This window comes from Coccinella septempunctata, chromosome 2 (assembly GCF_907165205.1).
Source record: "Coccinella septempunctata chromosome 2, icCocSept1.1, whole genome shotgun sequence".
Lineage (NCBI taxonomy): Eukaryota > Metazoa > Arthropoda > Insecta > Coleoptera > Coccinellidae > Coccinella > Coccinella septempunctata.
In genome coordinates this window covers 23,103,151-23,123,796 of record NC_058190.1, presented here as the reverse complement: position 1 = coordinate 23,123,796, position 20,646 = coordinate 23,103,151, and the positions used below count along the sequence as shown (strand labels likewise).

At 34.1% G+C, this 20,646-nt stretch overlaps 1 protein-coding gene across 7 annotated transcripts in view; it reads right to left on the bottom strand.

The window, feature by feature from the left end:
• The window catches only part of LOC123307918 (coiled-coil domain-containing protein 66), a 51,109-nt gene that overhangs the window by 10,515 nt on the left and 19,948 nt on the right, over positions 1-20,646 (bottom strand). For 4 of the 7 annotated variants that reach the window (XM_044890406.1, XM_044890414.1, XM_044890412.1 and 1 more), the window contains exons 5-9: positions 17,581-17,691; positions 8,706-8,922; positions 5,778-5,866; positions 5,422-5,610; positions 3,346-3,548 (exon numbers count right to left, since the gene is read on the bottom strand). In XM_044890406.1, coding sequence (XP_044746341.1) covers positions 3,346-3,548; positions 5,422-5,610; positions 5,778-5,866; positions 8,706-8,922; positions 17,581-17,691 — 809 coding nt within the window. The remainder of the gene's footprint in view (positions 1-3,345; positions 3,549-5,421; positions 5,611-5,777; positions 5,867-8,705; positions 8,923-17,580; positions 17,692-20,646) is intronic. The other 3 variants (XM_044890407.1, XM_044890411.1, XM_044890408.1) reach the window with 3 other exon arrangements.

Here is a 20,646-nt window from a genome sequence, read left to right as displayed (position 1 = left end):
CCGAAGAAAAAAATAACATCCTATTTCTACGTGGTTATTTCGCTGCAGCTCAGATAGCCTGCCCATCACACCACGAGTTGGAAAATTTTCTGGGTCGGGTAGTTACCAGGGAGTCCTTGTGGAACAAGTTTTCCACAACCTCTATTTCTTTCAATATTTGTGCAAATCTTTTATTCAGATTCACTAGTCCGTCCTTGATTGGCTGTATGCTAGCTTTTTCATATAAGAGGTCATTTGATGAGTTGTGCAGTTTATTAAGTAAGTGGTTGTCTTGTTTGTGTTATGATTCTTGGTGTTGCTCTTTCTATTACTTCTACATTTCTCAGAACTGAGTCAGCAACGTTTGTATATATGGGATGTCCACATTCTTAAATTGTTCTACAGAGAGTTTTGTAAATCTTGATGGAATTTTCCAAACATATTCCTTGCTCCTTATATAATTACATAATCCTAACCCTTATTTTTGTTTGTTAACTATTTGAATCTACATATAGCCATACAATAATAATATTACTCAATAGTGCACCTTCATCCTTAGCTCTTTTAAGATAACCCAATGTTATAAATATCAATTCATTCAGGATGCAAGAGGAGAATTAATTCAGAAGTCAATCAGTTACTTAGCTTGTCTAATTACATAGAGTAGTCTCTAGTCATCGTTGTAAATTTCCAAAATAAAGTTTGTGTTTTTAAAAACGGATTTTTCATCGTAAAAAATATAATTACATGTAAGGCATCTGAAATGATTAGCTCTTGCTATTGTTATTTTTTTTTGGCGATTTTAGAATTCAATTTCATATTGGCCTTGTTGTATACTTGTATGCCTAAGTATTTTATTGAGGGAGATGGTGAAATGATTTTGTTTTCAATCTGGATTGCTGGTGAGTCAGGTCATATCTTATGATTGAATATTATTAGTTTTGATTTGCTTGGGTTAGGTTGAAGTCGCCATTTGTGAAATCAGGAAACTAGACTGTTTGTGTAGAGTTTTAGACCTTTCAGGTTTTTTGTTCTGTTTTTTAGTATGAAATAACTATTGTGTTGTTAGTATACTATAAGAGGTACTGTGATTGGCTGGGCTGGGTGCATTATAAATGTCGCTGCAGTCAGAACTGTATCAAAGCATTGTGCTTAGTGCTTGTGAAAGCACTTAAGGCCTTTTTGTGCTCCCGAGTACTTTCAAAACCAGTGCTTAGTGCTTTGTAATTCGAGCACTTAATCGAAAGGCCTAGTGCTTAGTAATCCCTAAAGAGCTCCCGAGCACTAAAGTCCTCGCGGTTACTTCTGCCTTGTCGAAACACGAATAAGCGATCCACGCGTTGTCTGTAACTATGTGATGAATAATAAGTGATCAAAATCAATAACGTCCGTTAAAAAGGAAAAGAGATAGGATAGACGTAGGTTAAGGGACCATTTTGCATTCTGCTTGAAGGCATCTGAATTTTTCCTGATATTTTACAAATACCGATACAAATGAATTGAAACAAAACAACTAGTCGTAAAGTATCGACTTGTGTAGAATTTTGTGATCATCAAATTCTGCAAAACCTTAATCAAGCAGTACGAAATTGCTCTTTTCTCCGATTTCGAAATTCTTCCTTGATGATTTACTTAAAATAGACTCAGATTCTGAATAAAAAATATGGGTTTTTATTTGGAAATATTGTGTTTTGATGAATTCGTTGGTCTTCTTGATCTTAGACGATTTGGTCTAAAGGATCCTCCCCAGCTAAAATATTCAAAAATTGTGACCTTCCGCGTTTTCAACACTGTTGGAATTGCCAACAAATTGGCTATTTAACAATGCAAAGATATACTGGGTGTTTAAGGGCGAAAGTTCATTGTCGAGAACACCAACATAAAAAATTCAGCATAAAATTTTAACTACTTCTCCGAAAACATTTTATCAACCATCGCGGTGAAGAAGCATGTATAATATAAACCCAAGAATATGAATATTTTAATCTGACGCAAATTGTATATGAAGATAACATTTATTTTTGTATTTCACGTGAAATGTAATATGTAATTATAATTCAATTAATTCTGCTTTTAATATGATTGTTCATTATATACTTTCTAGTTGTTTCTCAAGCCTACTTTTTATGATCTTCTCCAGCAGTTTACCCAGTACAGGGAGCAGTGTTATTGGCCTATAGTTTTTTACCTTTTGATGATCCGTGTTATGTTTCGGTATGGTTATTATAGTGCCTACTTTCTCAATATTAGGGAATAATCCAGTGTTTAAGCAGTGTTCATATATTTTGATTATTTCGTTATGCACTTCGTTTTCTAGAATTTTCAGAAGGCTCCTGGAGCACTCTTCTCGCTCTTAGGTAAAATGTCATAGGCCTCTTCATCAATTTTAATGTTTGCATTTCTTGATGATGTTTGTGGATTAGTGAAATATCTGTTGTACCAGTCGCTAGTACTTTTTTCAAGATGTTTGTCAAACTTGAGGTTTTTATCATATTGAAATGAGCTGTTGAAATGCCTGGCAAATTTTTCTGTTTTTTCCTTATGTTGTCATATATTTTCCTTGCCTCATGTAAGGTTGGAATACTATGGTATGTTTTGTCTTTGGAAAGTCTGTTGACTTGCTGATAGAATGTTCGCACCTTGGTCTTATTTATTTCATTGCACGCGATCATCCATGTATGTTGTCTGTATTGTTTGGTCATGATGTGAATGCTCTTGTCAATTTCACTTACGTTTCTTTTGAAATTAGGCTGTTGCTGGTATTCTCTGTACATTTTTCGTTTTGTCTTGATGAGCTTTATGATAAAGGGGGGGAAGTTCATGAAAAGATGTATTATGTCTAGCATTAGGGGTGTGTTCTCTTCTGATGTAGTATGGTAACTCTTATAGAAATTAGAGAAATAAGTGAGCCTCAACGCTAAGATTTTTTTTCAATCAGTTCATTTGATGGATCGACTAAACTTAATAATTATTATGTAATATCAAATGTGCATAGAAAACAGAATGCTAGACCTGGCACCTGGTCCTCTTTACTTGCATGGCAGACACTGAAGTCATTGTAACGATTGTGCGAATATCTAGAGATATACCGATATCAGTTTTTTTAAATCTATTAATAATTAGGTTTTCAAGATTTCGATTAAATAAATGATTAGTTGGAACTAAGTTTTGAAGTACTCTAACTGTAATGTGAAAAAGTGCATATTGTGATATTGAAAGTAGTCCAATTTCAAATACTTCTGAATCATGGCATAAAACTAATGAAAACAGAGGTCCAATATTCGAAGATTTGGAGACATTCCCTATTGGGGTCATGGCATGAATTTAAAATTAATCAAGGGATGATTCCAACATGTTGAAACGAACCTGGTGGAGAGAGGATCCGAATAGCTGGAGCTCTGGGGCACGTTTAGGGAAAAGGGGGTGCGTCGTGAAACGGGGGGTGAATAGTGCGACAGAGCGTTCCGTGTTCCAAGGACACTGCTTTCGGAATCAGTGTGCTTTCGGAAACCGGAACGCATTCCGAGGTCCATTCTTCTTCGAGCGTAATCGTCGCTGTGCCTTCTCACCTGAAAAAATAAATAAATCAACTTCGTTACGAGTGAAATATTGTACCACCAGTTTAACATGTATTTCACAATATTATAAAATAGATTGGGTATGTTTGTTCGGAGGCGGCATTGCTGATAAGGTGGCAGACAAATAGACGAGATTCGTTTGACCTTCAAAATTTGGCGTCAGTTGAGTTGGCAAAATCACTACATATAATAGGTTTGTTCGTAGAGAGGTTCACAACGGTTGTGAACTGTACACAGCAAACGCAATTCCATTTTAGGCTACGGAAAATCCATCTGCGCTTGCTCTGTAAAATTCACAACCGTTGTGAATCACTCTATGAACAAGTCTTATAAAACAAACTCGCTTCTCTATATATGCTTAGATTTTATGAACTACTATCTCATCATTTTGAGGTGGTTTTTTTTAACAAATAGAGTGATTGGAGATGAAGTTTTGTATGTATAATTTGTTAATGATTTTGGTTGGGATATGACGTTCCTCTCTGGCTTTTAACGACGACGCTGAGAAAACTATAAGAGATAGAGAAAAATGTACTGTATGAACCTATCCTCATCCGGCAAGACTTGGATTTTGGACATGTTGAAGAGGCCAATGAAAAATGAATCAGCCTAATTCGACATCCGGATATAATTTTCCTTTGCAATTGAGATCGTGTCGGTTTTAGTATCTTCGATGATATGTTTGTTTTGGATCCACTATCAAATTTACCAAATTACATCTTTTCGGTAGTTTGAAAGTAGCTTCATTTGCGACTGCGTGTCCATTTTGAGATCGATTTCTGAGGAATACCGTCTTCTCAGAAAAATCTAGGGGGCTCAACTCCCTTAGAAGTAGTGCCATCTATCGGCTTTCTTCCTTTTAGCGAACGACCAATAGATATCTTAGAATAGATTTTTTCACGAATATTTATTTAATAATAATGTGATGGAAGTCAAAACTTTTGACGTAAAAAAAGATTTGGGGAAACCGTATGTGGCAGGATATTTAGCCAGAAAAACGATGAAAAATATTAATGAATGTTCGGATTGCTCGGGAGTAATTGAGACGTATAGCGATATACCAGTCAAATCTTCATTTGAAGCCAAACACAAAATCGGTAAGGCCCTCCTTAACATTTAGTACCATTTTTCATCACTTAACACTAAATATTGTCATTGCATAACAAATTTATGCCAAAAATCATCTATTTTGGCATAAATTTGTTATGATACGCGATCGAAATTCCAATTTTGAGGTGCAGGCATCTGTAATTCTGGTAGCAACGCTGTCAAAAACATGCCGGCGAAAGTAAAAAAAAGCCAATAGATAGACAGATACTTTAAAATATTTCAGTTCTCATAATTTTTGTAATTCTTCCTTCAATTTTGGGTTAAGTTGAGGTTGCATGGCTGAATTTTGGTCAATTGATCGATTATTTCAAAATAATTCATTTTAGCTACGTTTTCCTTATTTAAAACAAAAATGATTTCGAACCAGCCTTCATTTTGATGAAATACGGTGACTGTTAACACCTGTCGAGTGACAAATTACGAATATTATACGCTAACGGCTAGATTATAGAATTGAAGAGAAGAAATAGCAATAGTGGATTCAGAATCTGAGGTAATACGTCACAATACAAAGGCATCAGGCTGGTTCTATGGTGAACAATTTATACAACGATGCCTATTTTAATTTTGATGAACTTTACGTTACGAATATTTTTATAAGATTATAGAAAGATTGTCCGTGACAAAATTTAAAAAAAGTCGGAAGTGATATAAGCACATATTTTATGTAAATAGAAGGTTTTTCATTATGATCCATAAAAAGGTATATTTTCGGAGAGAATATAAATGTCCATAGATTGAAATAGAGAATTACCGGTTCGTCTCTGGACCTATGATCATCATTCAAAGCTTCTTCTTGCATTCTTAGTAACTGCTGTTCTAACCTTCTGTTCTCCAATTCTTGTTCTCTTCGTTCCTGTTCATCTTTCATTGCTTGCAACCTTCGTTTTTCCTCAATTTGTAACCTCAGCTCATGATTGTAGGTTTCTCGTTTCTTCCTTTCCTATGGAAATATAATAATGTTTCATTTTTGATTTATTTCCTCACTTCGAATACTCTTTTAGTTTAGCAGCGTCTAGAATTTCAAAGCTTGCTACGATGGTTATAGGTTTTGAAGTGAGTACAAGTGAATACATAGTTAAATTACCAATGGATAAAAAAAGTTCGTACCCTTTCCAAATCCTCTGTTCGATCGGTATAACTGAATCCATCCATGAAACTAGGCGTGTATGTGTGTTTCAAATTGCTCATATAGCGATCTGAAAAAAATATATATAGTCCAATAAAAGTTGGTTATAAGGATGAGAAGTCTTACGTTTATACATACAGATTACGCAAATTTGACGACGAACATAGAGAATGCTATGAGAAAGAAGAGAACTGTAAAATGCAATCGTGCGAGAATCATTGTATGACAGGTGATGAATTATTCAATATTCAACTGGACCGCTTCATATTCGATTTGCTCCACTTATTTTTAAGTGTACCCAGTCTAATGACAAAGTAAGAACTGAATCAGAGAGCAGTCCGTATGAACATTGTACAATTTGCCACATTTAAAAAAATCATTCTCGCACATGGCAATTGTATTATAGTCCCCTATTTTTCTGGTGGCGATCGGAGTAGAATTTTCACAATCTGTATATCTGAATGAAAATCAATGTTTAACTGATTAAAAAATATTTTTATAAATTATCCATTATTTCTGTTTCAAGTTTTTTTATATCTCCGACCTCCACCAAATCGACAGTAAAAAAGTATTTTCTTTGATATATTCCTGTGATATGTACAAAAAAAAATATTTAGAATTCTGGATTTACCAAATATAATATATATGTCCATTTCCGAATCATTTCTCAGATTATAAAAATATCCACCCTCAACTTGATGTTCAATGAGGAGAAAAATCACAGTTTTTGTGTTCTAATTTTAAAAATTATAGTATACTCCATTTTCAGAACAAATTAATTTCAACATCTCCAATGAAAGTACTCAGAAACTATTGCAACCTTTGGGAATAGTAGAAAAAACTTTCTGACTGACGAAACATTTTAGTTGAATTATATATATTGTGTTCTCTTTGGTTGTATTCAAGAAACCTTAGAATTTCTCATATTATCAAACCCAACTGATGAGATTCATATTAACTATTTTTAAGGTAAATTCTGACAGTAATTAGAGTTTTTATGTTTTTCGCATCGCCTTTATAGTTACGTCACAAAACGCCTTATATTAGTAGTTGAGGTGCTCTGCATTATTATATTGAGGAGTAGCGAATTCCATTGGCAGAATTAGTACCCACTGAGGACATATTTTGAATTCTTAAGCCCGTTTGCAACAGCCGAGAATTCTCTAGAAAATTTACTCGAGATTTCATGCGCCGTGAATTATGTACCGTTACATACGCACTTTCGGTAGAATTCTCTGTTCAGTTGCGTACTAAATAATCTCTGCCGTTTTCTGGCGAGAATTTTGTAGAGAATTCTCCAGAGAATTCTCGGCTGTTGCAAACGGGCTTTAAAGGTAAACTTGTGCGCATCGAGTGCAATAATTTCTATATAACCTAATCTAGTGGAACACAAATTTTACCAACGAAATAAGGTATAACTCTCTCTTTTTTTCTCTATTTGTCAGTAATATCTTCAACACTATCACAAAACAATGTACAATACACTTAAGTACTCAAGGTGTTCTAAGTCATAAATTAAGGTGTTCTATTAAAAAAAATCAAGTGAAAGAGTTTTCGACTATTTGCAATAGTAAGGGAGTTAAATGAGATTTTACACGAGCGTGTAAATTTTGACACCATATTTTTGACACCACCCACTTATTTGAGGCAATGGTATTGCTATGATAGCTGCTTCATGTAGATATTACAGAAATAATTCAGCCTTAACGGTAAGTCTGGCTCAAATCAATCGGTGCAAACGGCCATGACAGCTGAAAACTGACCAAACTAAAGATAAAATTCGCGATTTATACCCTCTTATACTTGAGCGGCTCCAACTCAATTTGAAAAAATTGCGAAGAATTTTATTCTATACAAATTTCATAATGAATGCAAAATAGATTCGAGGCTCATGAAGGGGTATTTCCCGGAAAACCTGGTTTTTGTTTTATTGACTTTTTTTGTTGATTCAGCTTGTGAACAGTCACATTATATTTTTTTTTATTATCTTCGAATAAGAAAAAAATATCAAATGTCCATGTGACTTTTTGCACGCAGTTCTACACAGATCTGCCTGTATGTTAGGTGGCCTTATATTTATCTGACATACACAAGTAAATACCAGATTTCCTTCTTCGGCTCCCCTATTACACGGTTGAAAAGAATTTCTGAACTCGTTCAATCGATATTCAGGATGAGATAGCTGAAAATTGGAGTGAAAGAGTTGTATATCAAGAATAATGACTTCATTTGAGGAATCACAGTTTTTTTATTGCAGATTCTGTGTTTTTGCAGATACATTAAATATTCTCCCCTTCCCCTATCCCTGTGCAGATGATACAAATGGTTGAAAAGTTCAGAAGTTAGCTCTAATAAGCATCCTGACAGTAGCGAAGTACGGATTGATGGTGCAGTAGCTTCAGACCTTTAAAGGGTTTTGTGCCAGAAACTTTATGACTATTCTATTGTCTCTTTCTGGATCACTATTTCTATTGTCAATAAATTTTCATGTTCTTTAACTTTTGACAATAGTACTAGCATCAAGATATAGAAAGAAGAGCAATTCAGTTAAGCGCCTGTTGGAAAGGGGATAACGTGTTAGGTAGCAATTGACATAACTGGGATCGATAGCAGTATCTCAGTATTGACAAAAGGTAAAGTTATAATGAAGATAATTTGAAATAACTTCAACTAATGAATGAGTCACTGGAAGTGCTGTAGATACTTTTACGGAGTGGATGAGAATTAAATGATTTAAATTAATTCCACCTTATCTTATGATAGTTAGCTCAACGCGCGCTATTGTGACGTAGAGTGTGGCAACTTGAGTACTTCGGAAGGACAAAGATAAGCTTTCATAACGCAAAGAGTATACATAGCGATTTGTCAATATCTAGTACTCTCATAATAATAGAAAAAAAAATAGATACCTCTCGGGCTCCCAGTTTTCCGGTTGGTCAAGATCCCCTTGGGTTTGTCCATAACTGGATTCAGAGATCCATTACCAGGGTCAGTCGTCAGGTCCTGATCCACCGTTCTTCTGTAAGACGTTAATTCTCGATTATTGGGCGAGCAATTCTCGTTTACAACCCTTTGTGGACTTAGTTCTTTTTGCGCCTCATTCCGATTTTGACGATCGTACTGAATCTTTGGAAAAAAAATAATCGAAAATGTTTATGTGATCAAAATCGGTTACGATTTCTTTGCTCAATGCTAGAAGGATTAGTGCTTTAGGCGTTTGTAGCAACTGTTGCAGAGGAAGAAAAAGCTATTTATTTGCGTAGGCAGACATATTCTACGTAAGGACATTAAAACTATAAAATTAAAAGATATTTTACAATATAAAACCTTTTTTAGTCGCGTGAAAACTATACAAGGATGTCACTTCGATTGCGGATTTACAGCATCATCATCATTAATCATCGCTTGCTATAATAACCACTTTACCTTTTCAAGTTCAAATTGGCGCTAATCAGAATCAAAATGGCATTAGTCAAAATCGAATTGTCAACATTAATTTCAAACTGGCATTAATTAGAAGCAAATTAGCAATAATCGAGTTCAAACTGGCAATAATCAATTTTAAATTGACAATAAACAAAATAAAATTGCAACTGTGAAAATCAGTTGATCACACAGATCAATATACTTCTCCAGCTCTTTTTCTCTGTCCTTTTCGTTCAAAAATTATGAGATTGTGGTTATCTTTCGTTTCTGTTCAGAATTTGCAGAGATTAGAAAAAATCGTTTATAACAATATTGGCAAGGTAATGATTGTTAATTGAGCAAAATCTATCGCTCATATCATTCCTTTCTGAATTGGATATGCAAGATATGAATTCTTGAGAAAATTTGTTTTTCCCGAATGGTTTAAATTCATTACGTTATTTACTGTGGATATCATTCAATAAAATTTTTTCATTTACATATTTTATTCCAATGGAGAATTCAAATCAAGAATTCCCAACTTGATTTTGTTTATTGTCAATTTACAATTGATTAATGCCAAATTGAAATTGATTATAACCAATTTGCTTCTGATTAATGCCAGTTTCAAATTGATGTTGCCAATTTGATTTTGACTAATGCCATTTTGATTCTGATTAGCGCCAATTTGAACTTGAAAATGTATAGAACACTTCAACAGAAAAATGAATTCTTAAATTCCGAAAACATCTATGAATCCATTTTCGAACTTTTTCCACAAAATGAGAACCCTCAACTGTATATATTCAATGAGGAGGAAAGGCATCGTTTTTGTGTTACAATTAAAAATCTTTACCACCTTATTTCTAGAATTAATTTAATGCTTAAACTTGCATATTACCACAAACCCTTTATTAATCGCTTGAAAACTACTAAACGATCAATTATAAAAAAATTTCGATTCGGTTTCTGGTTTATTTTCATCAATCTTCACTTGCCATAATGAAATAACCGCTTGAATAATTGAACTAATCAGTCCTCACTGAGATTTCACGTATAATTCAAGTTCTTAAGACGAATTATATATTCGGATTTCATTTTATCACAACTCTACACAATTTTCGACATGTTCTTTCACAAATGATGGGAAAGATTGAATTGCATCACCGGTATAATTTCTTCTATGACGTCACACTTCAATTATATACTGGGTGATTCACCGCGATGAGACGATGAGACTAGACGTTTATGGAATATTAATCACAATTTTGGGCTGAATATATGAAATAATGTAATGATTGAACTTCCGTCAAGGGGTGATGTTACAGACAAAGTCAATCTAAGAGTTTTGAAGAATTCAATATCCTCTTAGGTTCTTGAGTTTGGGCGGTTCAATGGTCTGTTCAACATCACCTTTTGGCGGTAAGTTCAATTATTACATTATTTCGTGAATAAAAAACCTATTTTAAAAATTTTAACTGGGTATAATTTCAAACTAACGAACTCTCGACACCTCTTCCCTATTTAAAAAAATGTTGGGGGTTGATGTCACCTCCATAGGGGTAGTTTTTTCGAATGATGGAAATTCGTCCAAAGAGAAGTTGCCCTGTTTTTTAAAATGTTTGTTTCTGAGGGGGCCAAATTTTCTTTGGAACACCCCCTATAAAACTATAATGAAAATTGAGCCCTACTCTAATGACGAATTTGAGAGGGCATGTCACTCCCCTAGTATAGATTGATTAGATAGATTAGAAATTGTAGATGTTATTTAACATGTTTCCTTTTTTTGATGTATACATATAGAGGATGATCCAACGAAAACTTAACACCTCGTTTTTCCGACTTTAAAATGAAAATGTGGAAAATCGCTCGGACCCGTCAATTTCTGATTCGAAAGGGAACCTTTCCGCTTTTTTTATCCCCGTGACCTCAACCCGTTAACGGGGGTGAGCACAGCCCCTTGATATTGAATAAGGATGGGGGATGTTGCGATAACTAATTCTGAAGATCGTATCGATTATCTGACTCTAAAATTTCGCTTCGCAATATTTGACAAATAAAATCATTTTTATTTATGAGAATAGTGAAAATAAAGTGAACGTGTGTGGATGGTATCAAATTATTCGTAATAAAATTCTTTCACAAAAAGCCGACAGCCACTCCTTTCCCTTTGAAGAAAAAACAAGTTAACGGGAAAAATTTATATTTTCGATTTTCAAAAAATTCTTGAAACCACTGTCAAGTCATAGTTTTCCCATGATACTTTATCAATAATGAAGCGATTCACACGATCCATGGCATTCTAGATCGAAAAATAAAAATTGAAATATAAATGATTTTATTTGTCAAATATTGTCAAGTGAGGTATCTCATTTAAGAATAGAAAGTTGGGGTCATTTCCGGTCAAACCGGAAGTACGGCAAAGCAAGTAAATATTAAATTGAACTATACACAACCACCAAATTTCATTTCTCATCTCCAATAATAAAAAAGTTATAAGGGTGGGCCATCTTAGAGAATCACCCAGTATACATATTTTTTAGTAGACAGTAGACAATAGAGGACTTCGGTCCGAACATTTCAAGAATTTTCTACAACTGGTGAACGGAAATTTCATAACAAATTCATCATGTTTATGCTCGCTGTGAAGACCATCTCGGATTGGTTGAAATTTGTGTTGGACCTCCTAACATTTTCCTTATTTTTATTATTATTTATTTATTTTAAATTATATGGACAAAAGTAATGTAAGAGATAACACCGAAAAGCTTCAGAAGACATAACCAAAAATGAAGCCCAGTTTGAATCTGACAAATATGTCACTATTAATTCGAAATCACGAACTGTAAGAACATTTAGGGCTTAGGCCATTCACACAAGATTTCCATATTATGTAACTATGTTGAAACCGATTACCTGGTTCGAACAGCCGAGGCGCAGTCTAGGGACATTCATTAAAAATGCGAACCTTTGCCTGATGAATTCGTTACGATATTTCCCTTGCTTCAAATTCTATTGATGGTTAGTCACTGTTTCAATTCGAAATATCTCATCATGGTTGGCTTTCCCCCAAAATACGCCCTGAACTTATTGTTATTGTCTTCGGTAGCACAATTCAACAAAGACGTTGTGCGACCCATACTTTCCTGATTATTTATGAAAATTACAGCGTAAAAGCTTAAATGATTCATTTAAAACTAAAAAAATAATATAATTGAACAATTATTCTGAAAACCGAGGAACTACATGAAGGTTTCTATGAAGGAGTAAGCAAATTTGTAATCAATAATTCTATAGACCAAATTCAGAAAATGTGAATGGGCGTTGCCTAATAAACAGTTTGAATTTATATCTGGTCATTCTACTGATCAGTATGTGTTGAGTATTGAATCTTTTCGGGCTTCATACTCATGAAATACAAGTTATCAGATTATTTAACTTAGAAAATTAATGGTACGTTCTAGTCGAGAAATAGGACGAAAACATCATATATGAACCAATATCAGGCTGTTGAGGTGAATGTGGCAATGAATCAGGATGAACTCAAGTCACATAAACGAAAAGGTCAAAATGAAATTTTCCGAATCAAAAAAAATAATATCATCACGAAATAACAAATTTAAACTCTCAGGAACGTACAAACTTTTAGGTTTTCGTCCTATTTTTAGACTCTAAATGTCCCTCATTTTTTTTACTCGATAGTCTATATAAATTTTTTTACTTATTACCCCTTACGTTTTGACTACAGGATATTCATAAATGAATTATTATACCATCGTAGTGAAGGTCAGTTTTGAAATTCTATGATTCACAGTCACAGCCCTTCATGTAAGGAGCAGCACATAATAATTCAAAGCCATGCGTTGTTTATATTATTTATAAAGACCCTGTACAATTGTTATCGGCTAGACATCTTCAGAAGAAGTAATATGTCGGTTATATACAATGCCTTCAAAGATGCCTTGCAAAGTGTTGGGATTTAAGGGGTAAAAAAATCACGAATTAACCAATATCATAGCACAAATTTCTCATACACATCTATTTACCTATTATAAAGATATACGATGTGATAACTTACATATTTAACTAGATCAGTTGCTACAAACACTGGTAGATTTAGATTTTAGAAGGTCGACTACAACAATACAATCCCACATATTATTTACAATGAGAGAACTAAGGCCATCACCACAATAACCCAACGAAAATTATCGACAAGCGTGAATTGAATGAAAAAGATGAACGGTTAGATAATGCAGATACAATTAGCTTTGGTGAATACCATTCGGTGACTGAATCCGAATAATCGCAACTTTTTAAGCAATCATCAAGAAGCGTCGCAATAAATGAATTTGCGTTTCCACGTATTTCTGGTCCCTGATATTCTGGTACCTACATGAAGAATTTTTTCAATTCAACACAAGCTTTGGTGCATCTTTATCTACTTCTCTCTGCACGCAAATGAGTACACTTAGATAATATTTGCAAAATGCGTATGTTCTTAATATATTGACATTTTCATTCAACAAGGAGCTCTTGAAGTTCACGTTTTGTATAATAATCTATTGGGAGGGAGCTGTTCAGTCTCTCATTCATATTTCAAATAGTAAAATAGGTATTTCAACTTGTAATAATGCACCCCGTATCTCTATCAATGGAAGAGCGGCTTTCTACTGGACAAGAGATGGTTATTTTTTGATAAAGCACAAAAAATTGAAAGCCCCCTGAAAGGGGAAAATGTGGATTCGGACGGTCGCGCGAAGAACAGGCCTTGAATTTAAATATTCTATATTTTTCTGGGGTAAAACTTTGAATGAAACCCCTGAATAAAATTAACAATTAAATCTATTTAAAAAAATAGAGGCGATGTCAGCCAGAGATCTGCAAGAGGAAACATGTTACGACAGAGGCAGGTGGAAAGAAATGGCGACAGCTGAAAAAAATCCGTGATTTATATATACGGGGTGTTCTACAAGCTCTATGACAAACTTTGACAGATGGTAGCTGTGCTTATTCTGAATATTTTTTTTCCTATGAACATATATCCGATTCGTTTTTGTTTAGGAGAAACAAGCATTTGAATAATAATGTGTTTATGTTCAAATCATTATAATCAATGGAAATTTTGGGACTATAAAAATTGTTCGAAGTGTCCACCTTCCGGTTGAATGCAAGCTTCACATCGACGAACTAAAGATGCCGATACCCGGCGGATTAGATTTGGGTCGTTTCGTATTTGATTTGCTGCATCTTAAATTCTATCAAGTAATTGTTAATGAGATTAGATTTCAACATGACGAACAAGCTGCTTCATATGACTCCAATCTAAGGGATTTAGTTTAGGTGAACGAGATGGCCATTGCATTGGTCCTCCTTGACCTATACATTTATTCGGGAAATTTTCATTCAGCCAAATGACTACTTGTCTCCCTCTATGTGGTGGTGCACCATCGTGCTGATACCATATATTTCCAACAACGTTGAGCTCTCAGTTATCAATGAAGCCCAAAAGGTTGTGCTCCAAAAAGTTTTCATAAAAATCTGCATTTAAACGAATATAACATGAAACCACTGAAACGTTGCTGACATCGTCTTTGTCTAATGGCATATGGATTCTGCAGTGCCCATACATGTTTATTATGGTTATTGCTGATACCATCCTCAGTGAAACAAGTGTGAAATGAATAATTAAAATAACGTCAATTACCATATCAACCGATATTTCCTGTCGGCCTATTTAATCAAAACATGAAAAAAAAAATTTTCAAATGCTTATAACTGCTCAAAGAAAACGAATAGGACCTATGTTCATAGAAAAAAAATGGTCAAAAGAAGCACATCAACCTTCTGTCAAAGTTTGTCATATAGCTTGTAGAACACCCTGTATAAAAAACAGAATGTCCCATCAACAAAAATCTTCGGTTAAACTCTAATTCCCAAGCTTAGCGCACAAAAATTTATAATAATCAATTAATTTGAAGGAGATTTCAGGAATCTGGACTATATTTACATTTTTCTCTGAACCCTTTTGGGTTTTTACGAGAGAAAGAAATCAATTCAAAATTGGAATTTTGCACCTTTTCTGTAACCGTCGTTTTAATCTGATGATGCTTGGTGTAGAACTTTTTCGAACACCAGACTCTACACGCACCAATCGGCGAATACTTTCTTTTCACTACACTACTCAACCGAATTTCTAGCACTTTTTCCGTCGCAATCTATTAGCGCATATTCCTAACCTACCCAAAACCGTTTGTTACTACAAAACATAAATTCATAAAACTACTAGATTCGATCAAATCGAAAGAAAACGAACTAACGCCTAAGAACTGACTTCATCTGTTATTTACTTTTCAACATCTTTGCCAAGCTAGCTGTTTAACCCTATACAAGGTGAGTCTTTGCCTCGTACAAATATTTTTACAGTAGATACTTGAGGTCAAAAGAAACACTTTCTTCCTCTGCCATTTTTTCCGATTCGGCCCTGATAAAAAATAAAGCCATTTTAAGTTTTCATAATGAGCTGTGCCACTCCTGGAAAAACAAAATTACCTTCAGAATACCTATCTAAATTTGAGACACTACACATCTGTGGATCTTTTAAACAGAGTTGTATTCAGCCGAAGTAACAAATTTTTCAAATTTCACAGGTACATACTTTTTATTTTAATTTTTTCAACATCAAATTACTCGAAAACGGCGCATTATACCGGAAGATATAGAGAATAATTTTATTTTGCAAAAGGTTTAAATATTGATTATTTAACGTTCAACTTAGTTTCAAAAGTTAGGTTCTTTGAATTTTTGTTATTTTTATGGTACGTAATGGTCAAAATGAGAAAACGGGAAGATGTGAGTGATATCTTGTGTTCGAAAAAGATTCATAAATTAAATGAAATACTATATTCCGAAATTCATCTCATTCTATGAAACCGTTAGTGAGAACTAAAAATAATATTTTTCAATAGTTTTTGAACAGCCTGTATCTTTTAAACCGGAACGATTCGGAAAAAAACGTGAAGGAAAAAAGTGTTTCTTTCGAGCTCAAGAATCTACATACTGTTAAAATATTTGTACGAGTCAAAGACTCACCCTGTATACCGTTTCTACTCAAAAAAGGGCTAGACTTTACTACTCTCTACAGGTCCTTTCGTTTGCATAAAAAGTGTAGCACTTTTCTATACTCGATTTGATTTACACCAGTGTAGAGGAAGTGTAGTTTATCTACACATAGTCAAAAGGAGATGTAGATAAACTAAACTGTAGAAAAGTGCTACACTTTTTATGCAAACGAAAGGACCTATTTTCTCCCAAATATCTAGTGTCTACCGAGTTTCCTATACTGTCCTGTGATTACTTATCGTTCTACTTCTAATCTCGTCAAAACCACTTTATTCTAAGTCCCTATACAGGGTGATTCAGAACTCGAGGCGAAAAATTAACCTTGACAAGGTGCACCAAAATTATCGTCATTGTGATGCTTAAACGCGTTTCCAAAGTATTATCGCTTGAACATCTCGAGAATTGTAAAATTGAGACAAGAATTATTTTTGATGAGACATTTTGTTACTTGGTTTTGGAGTATCATATTCCGATGAAAAAATATTTCACTCAAATGAAAAATTGGCATTTGCTGTGAATACATATCCTGTAGAATTCAAAACCAGAGTGGAAAACGTACGACATAGGATCAGTGATCTGTATATGGACTGCCTACATACTGCCCATTCTTGAATGTAATACTCTTTATAAGAGTAGGTATATTTGTATTGCAAATATTCGTCCTAAGGAAAATCTAATTGTGCAGAAATAATGCAAATTATTAATACAATCTGAAATATAATGAAAGGAATGAACTCTTTCGATTTACGAAAAGTTGCATGTGATACAATATGTACATAATGAGACAATACAGCATCCTAGATAATGTACTAGCCGATCATTCATCCCCACAAACCAAATTAATTCGCATCCACAAGTTGTAAAGTGAACAAAATTCAATTCATTAGAAACACAAACAACAAATTTACAAAGAAGGGTATACATCGATTATATGAATTAGGGTGGTTACTCTAATGACACTGCGAATAAGATATTCAATTCATGCAAGGTATAATAAAACATTTAGGGTGCATTCAAAATCCATTTCGTGGATTAGATGCTTTACTGCTTTTACCGTTCTAATGTTATTCTATAAAACCTGATGAGCTTTTCGATCAGGTGAAATGAAAAAATAAATTATACAGTAAGATGTGCTCTAAATACCCAATTCCATGTTCCCTTGGATTAATGTTCCAGAAAGTTCCCTTTACGTGCACAACATTTTTAGTCAACACCTAATTATGCAAGCCTGTATCTTCGCTACTAAGCGTAACTTACTAGGGGGCATTGAATGTTCTGTATATCTGTCTGTACACTCTTTGAGTATTTCGGGCTGAATTTTTCGGGCAAGATATTCCTGTGAATATCTTTGAGAAGCTCGCCTTTCTGCTAAAACACAGATATATAATGTAAAAGTTTCTGGAGCCGAATGTATAAAATACTACACTTCCATTTATGTTTGATACCGAGACCGGTGAACTTAGTAATTCTTAAATGACATTTTGCTACACACAAAGTTCATACCCTTAAAATAACAGTATCAATCCTAAAAAAAACTAATGTTATCTTGGTGGTTTTCCGTCACAAACTTGAGGATTTGTGTAATGGTAGAATGTTCTGCTTTTCGTTTAGTTTGAACCCAACGATTGGAAATTTATATTTCGACTATGCTCAATATGATGTTTTAAATTCAAAATGGCTTTGTTTCTAGTTCATAAAACGACAACAGCGCCCTTAAAACCTGTGCATCTTCATATATCTGAACTAGCACCTAGCTGGCCATACACTCTACGGTGTAAGGAGATGTTACCTGCGCAAGTCGGTAGGGTGTATCTAGATGAAGTGATGTAGATGAGTTCTATATACATATTCGATAAAATCGTTAACACTTTTCTACTTGTATATAGTGATGTCATTTTAACGTCTTGATTTACGATGACAACCTTCCAGTACATATACAAGTAAACAACAAGCGACCTGCACAGAATACCGGAATACATACAGATTACAAAACTTTAACGCCGAACATAGGGAATGTCATGAGAAAGTGAGAAAACATTTAACATTCAACTGGACCGCTCCAAATTTGATTTGTCCCAATTATTTTAAAGTGAGCTCCGCATTTCTTATAAGTAACGCAGGTCACCCACTCTGTGACAAATCGTAGTAGCAACTGATTCATCTCCTTTAGACTATCACTATCATTGCAATAATTTCTGTATTTTACGAGAACCGCTCCATATTTGATTTGTCCCACTTATTTTAAAGTGAGCTCCGCATTTCTTATAAGTAACGCTGGTCCCACTCTGTGACAAATCGTAGTAGCAACTGATTCAGGGAACGATCCATATGAACATTCGATAATTTATCACCTTTGATGAAACTATTTACGCGCTGATGATCGATTTTCGATCTTGAGCAGGTTCAAATAACTGCCCATTCCTTTCAACACCCTGGTCTACCTGCGCAGGTACACCTCTTCAGTGCACCTTGCTGTGTATGGCCTACATAGAGTGTTTAGATATGAGTCCTGAATGAGATAAAATGAAGTTACCCATTGTGGGTGTCAAAGAATGAGGACTACTTAGTCCACAGCCAAATGATGAAAAAAAAAATTGGAAATTTTTCTATTCTTCTTTCAATGAAGTAAGGCTGGACAAGTGTGGCCATGATTTTCAATAGTTCACATCAAAGATAATAGAGTAGAAAGATGGGAAACGAGCGAATATAGTGATGTGAGCGCCACCTGTGTTTCAACTGTGTTACTTAGACCCTAAGACTGGTTGAAATATTAATTTGAGGCCCAATTGCAGAAATGTTGTAAGATTTCATATGGCCATTTTGATCAAAGAGGTTTTGAATGCTTGGATTTTCTTACAGTTTTTTGTTGATCTAGCTCCTTCTAGTTGCTGATTATTGAAATTTTTTTGTCCAATTTCTTGGTGAGAACTTCAAAATCTCGTTCGAATTTCCGAAATTGAGTTTTTTACTTTACTAAGGAAAATGGAAATATAACTATTAAAACTCGCAACATGTGACTCAGTCATTCATTCCTCCGAAGGGGATAAAATTTTCAGAACGTAAATACAATAACTCAGGCAAAGTTTACTGCAAGTCAATTGGGAACTGTTCATCCACATGAATTGTTGTATGCGGGAGGCATGAAGGTCCCATTCAAAGGAAATTATGACCTTTATGCGTCCATTCAATGATTTTCAATTGCTACTCCTTCAATATATTCAGAAATGCAAAGGTTTTATTGTTTTCGTTTTGCGAATCGAGTGACTGTCAAGTTGTTGATTGGGCAGTGTCAAAGTTTTATGAAACCTGATGTGGGTGTTTCGTTCATTTTAATCAATTTGTATGTTGTTTCATAAAGGAACCATATCATGAAGGAATCATAAAGAAATTATACTGATGGGCTAACATACTGGTCTAGTATACTCCAGTAAGTTTTTTTTTAATTGTGGTTCTGAAAATTTTGTGAATAATAATATGCAACTGAAATGCTATGATGGTGTATTGAATATTGGTATATATTAATTTCTGATATAAATTGTACAAATTCTACTGAGTTTATCAATTCAAAACAACACCTCTAACGTATAGCAGATCACCATATGTCCTCTTCAAAGCTCTATTTGTTGTCCATAATTTTACATTTTTGTAAATTTTTTATGAATTGCAAATAAAAATATATCACGTCCGACAGCGTATTTCATTGATATCAATTGATTCCAAACAATGTTCAGATGAAAACTTACATCCTGATCAAAAAATAAAACCATACATTTCTTGATGTTTGCTTTTGGTCACAACAATGTCGATATTGTAATTCAATATAAGGAATAGAACTCGAATAATGCGTCCTTCAATTATAAAGTATTGACAGTGTATCGACAGTACGTTTACAGTGCCATCTCATTGTCAAATGTGGCAAACATTACCAAAATGTAGTCGATTTTTAGTACTAGAGATATTAGGGCGTTTCCTATCTTTCTCCTCTATGAAGAGGTTTACATCTTATCAACCAAAAACAACTCACATACAAATTTTGTGTTTACTTAAGATAAATATTAAAAAATATACAACACTTTTTTGCATTACAAGGAGTATTGGCATAATTTTCGATCCGCTCGGTGAAAATTGCGCGAAAACAATTGAATCAACCATCAATTAAACCTATATTTTGAATTTTGAAGCAACCGTGATTTTTCTTCAGGATTATTAAGAAAGCAAAAACAACGCAACAGAAACTTCAATAGAATGTAACTTTCAATGATATGTTCAGGCTTCATGAACAATTTTTATCATTATAATGAACTGATCTGATCATGAAAATAG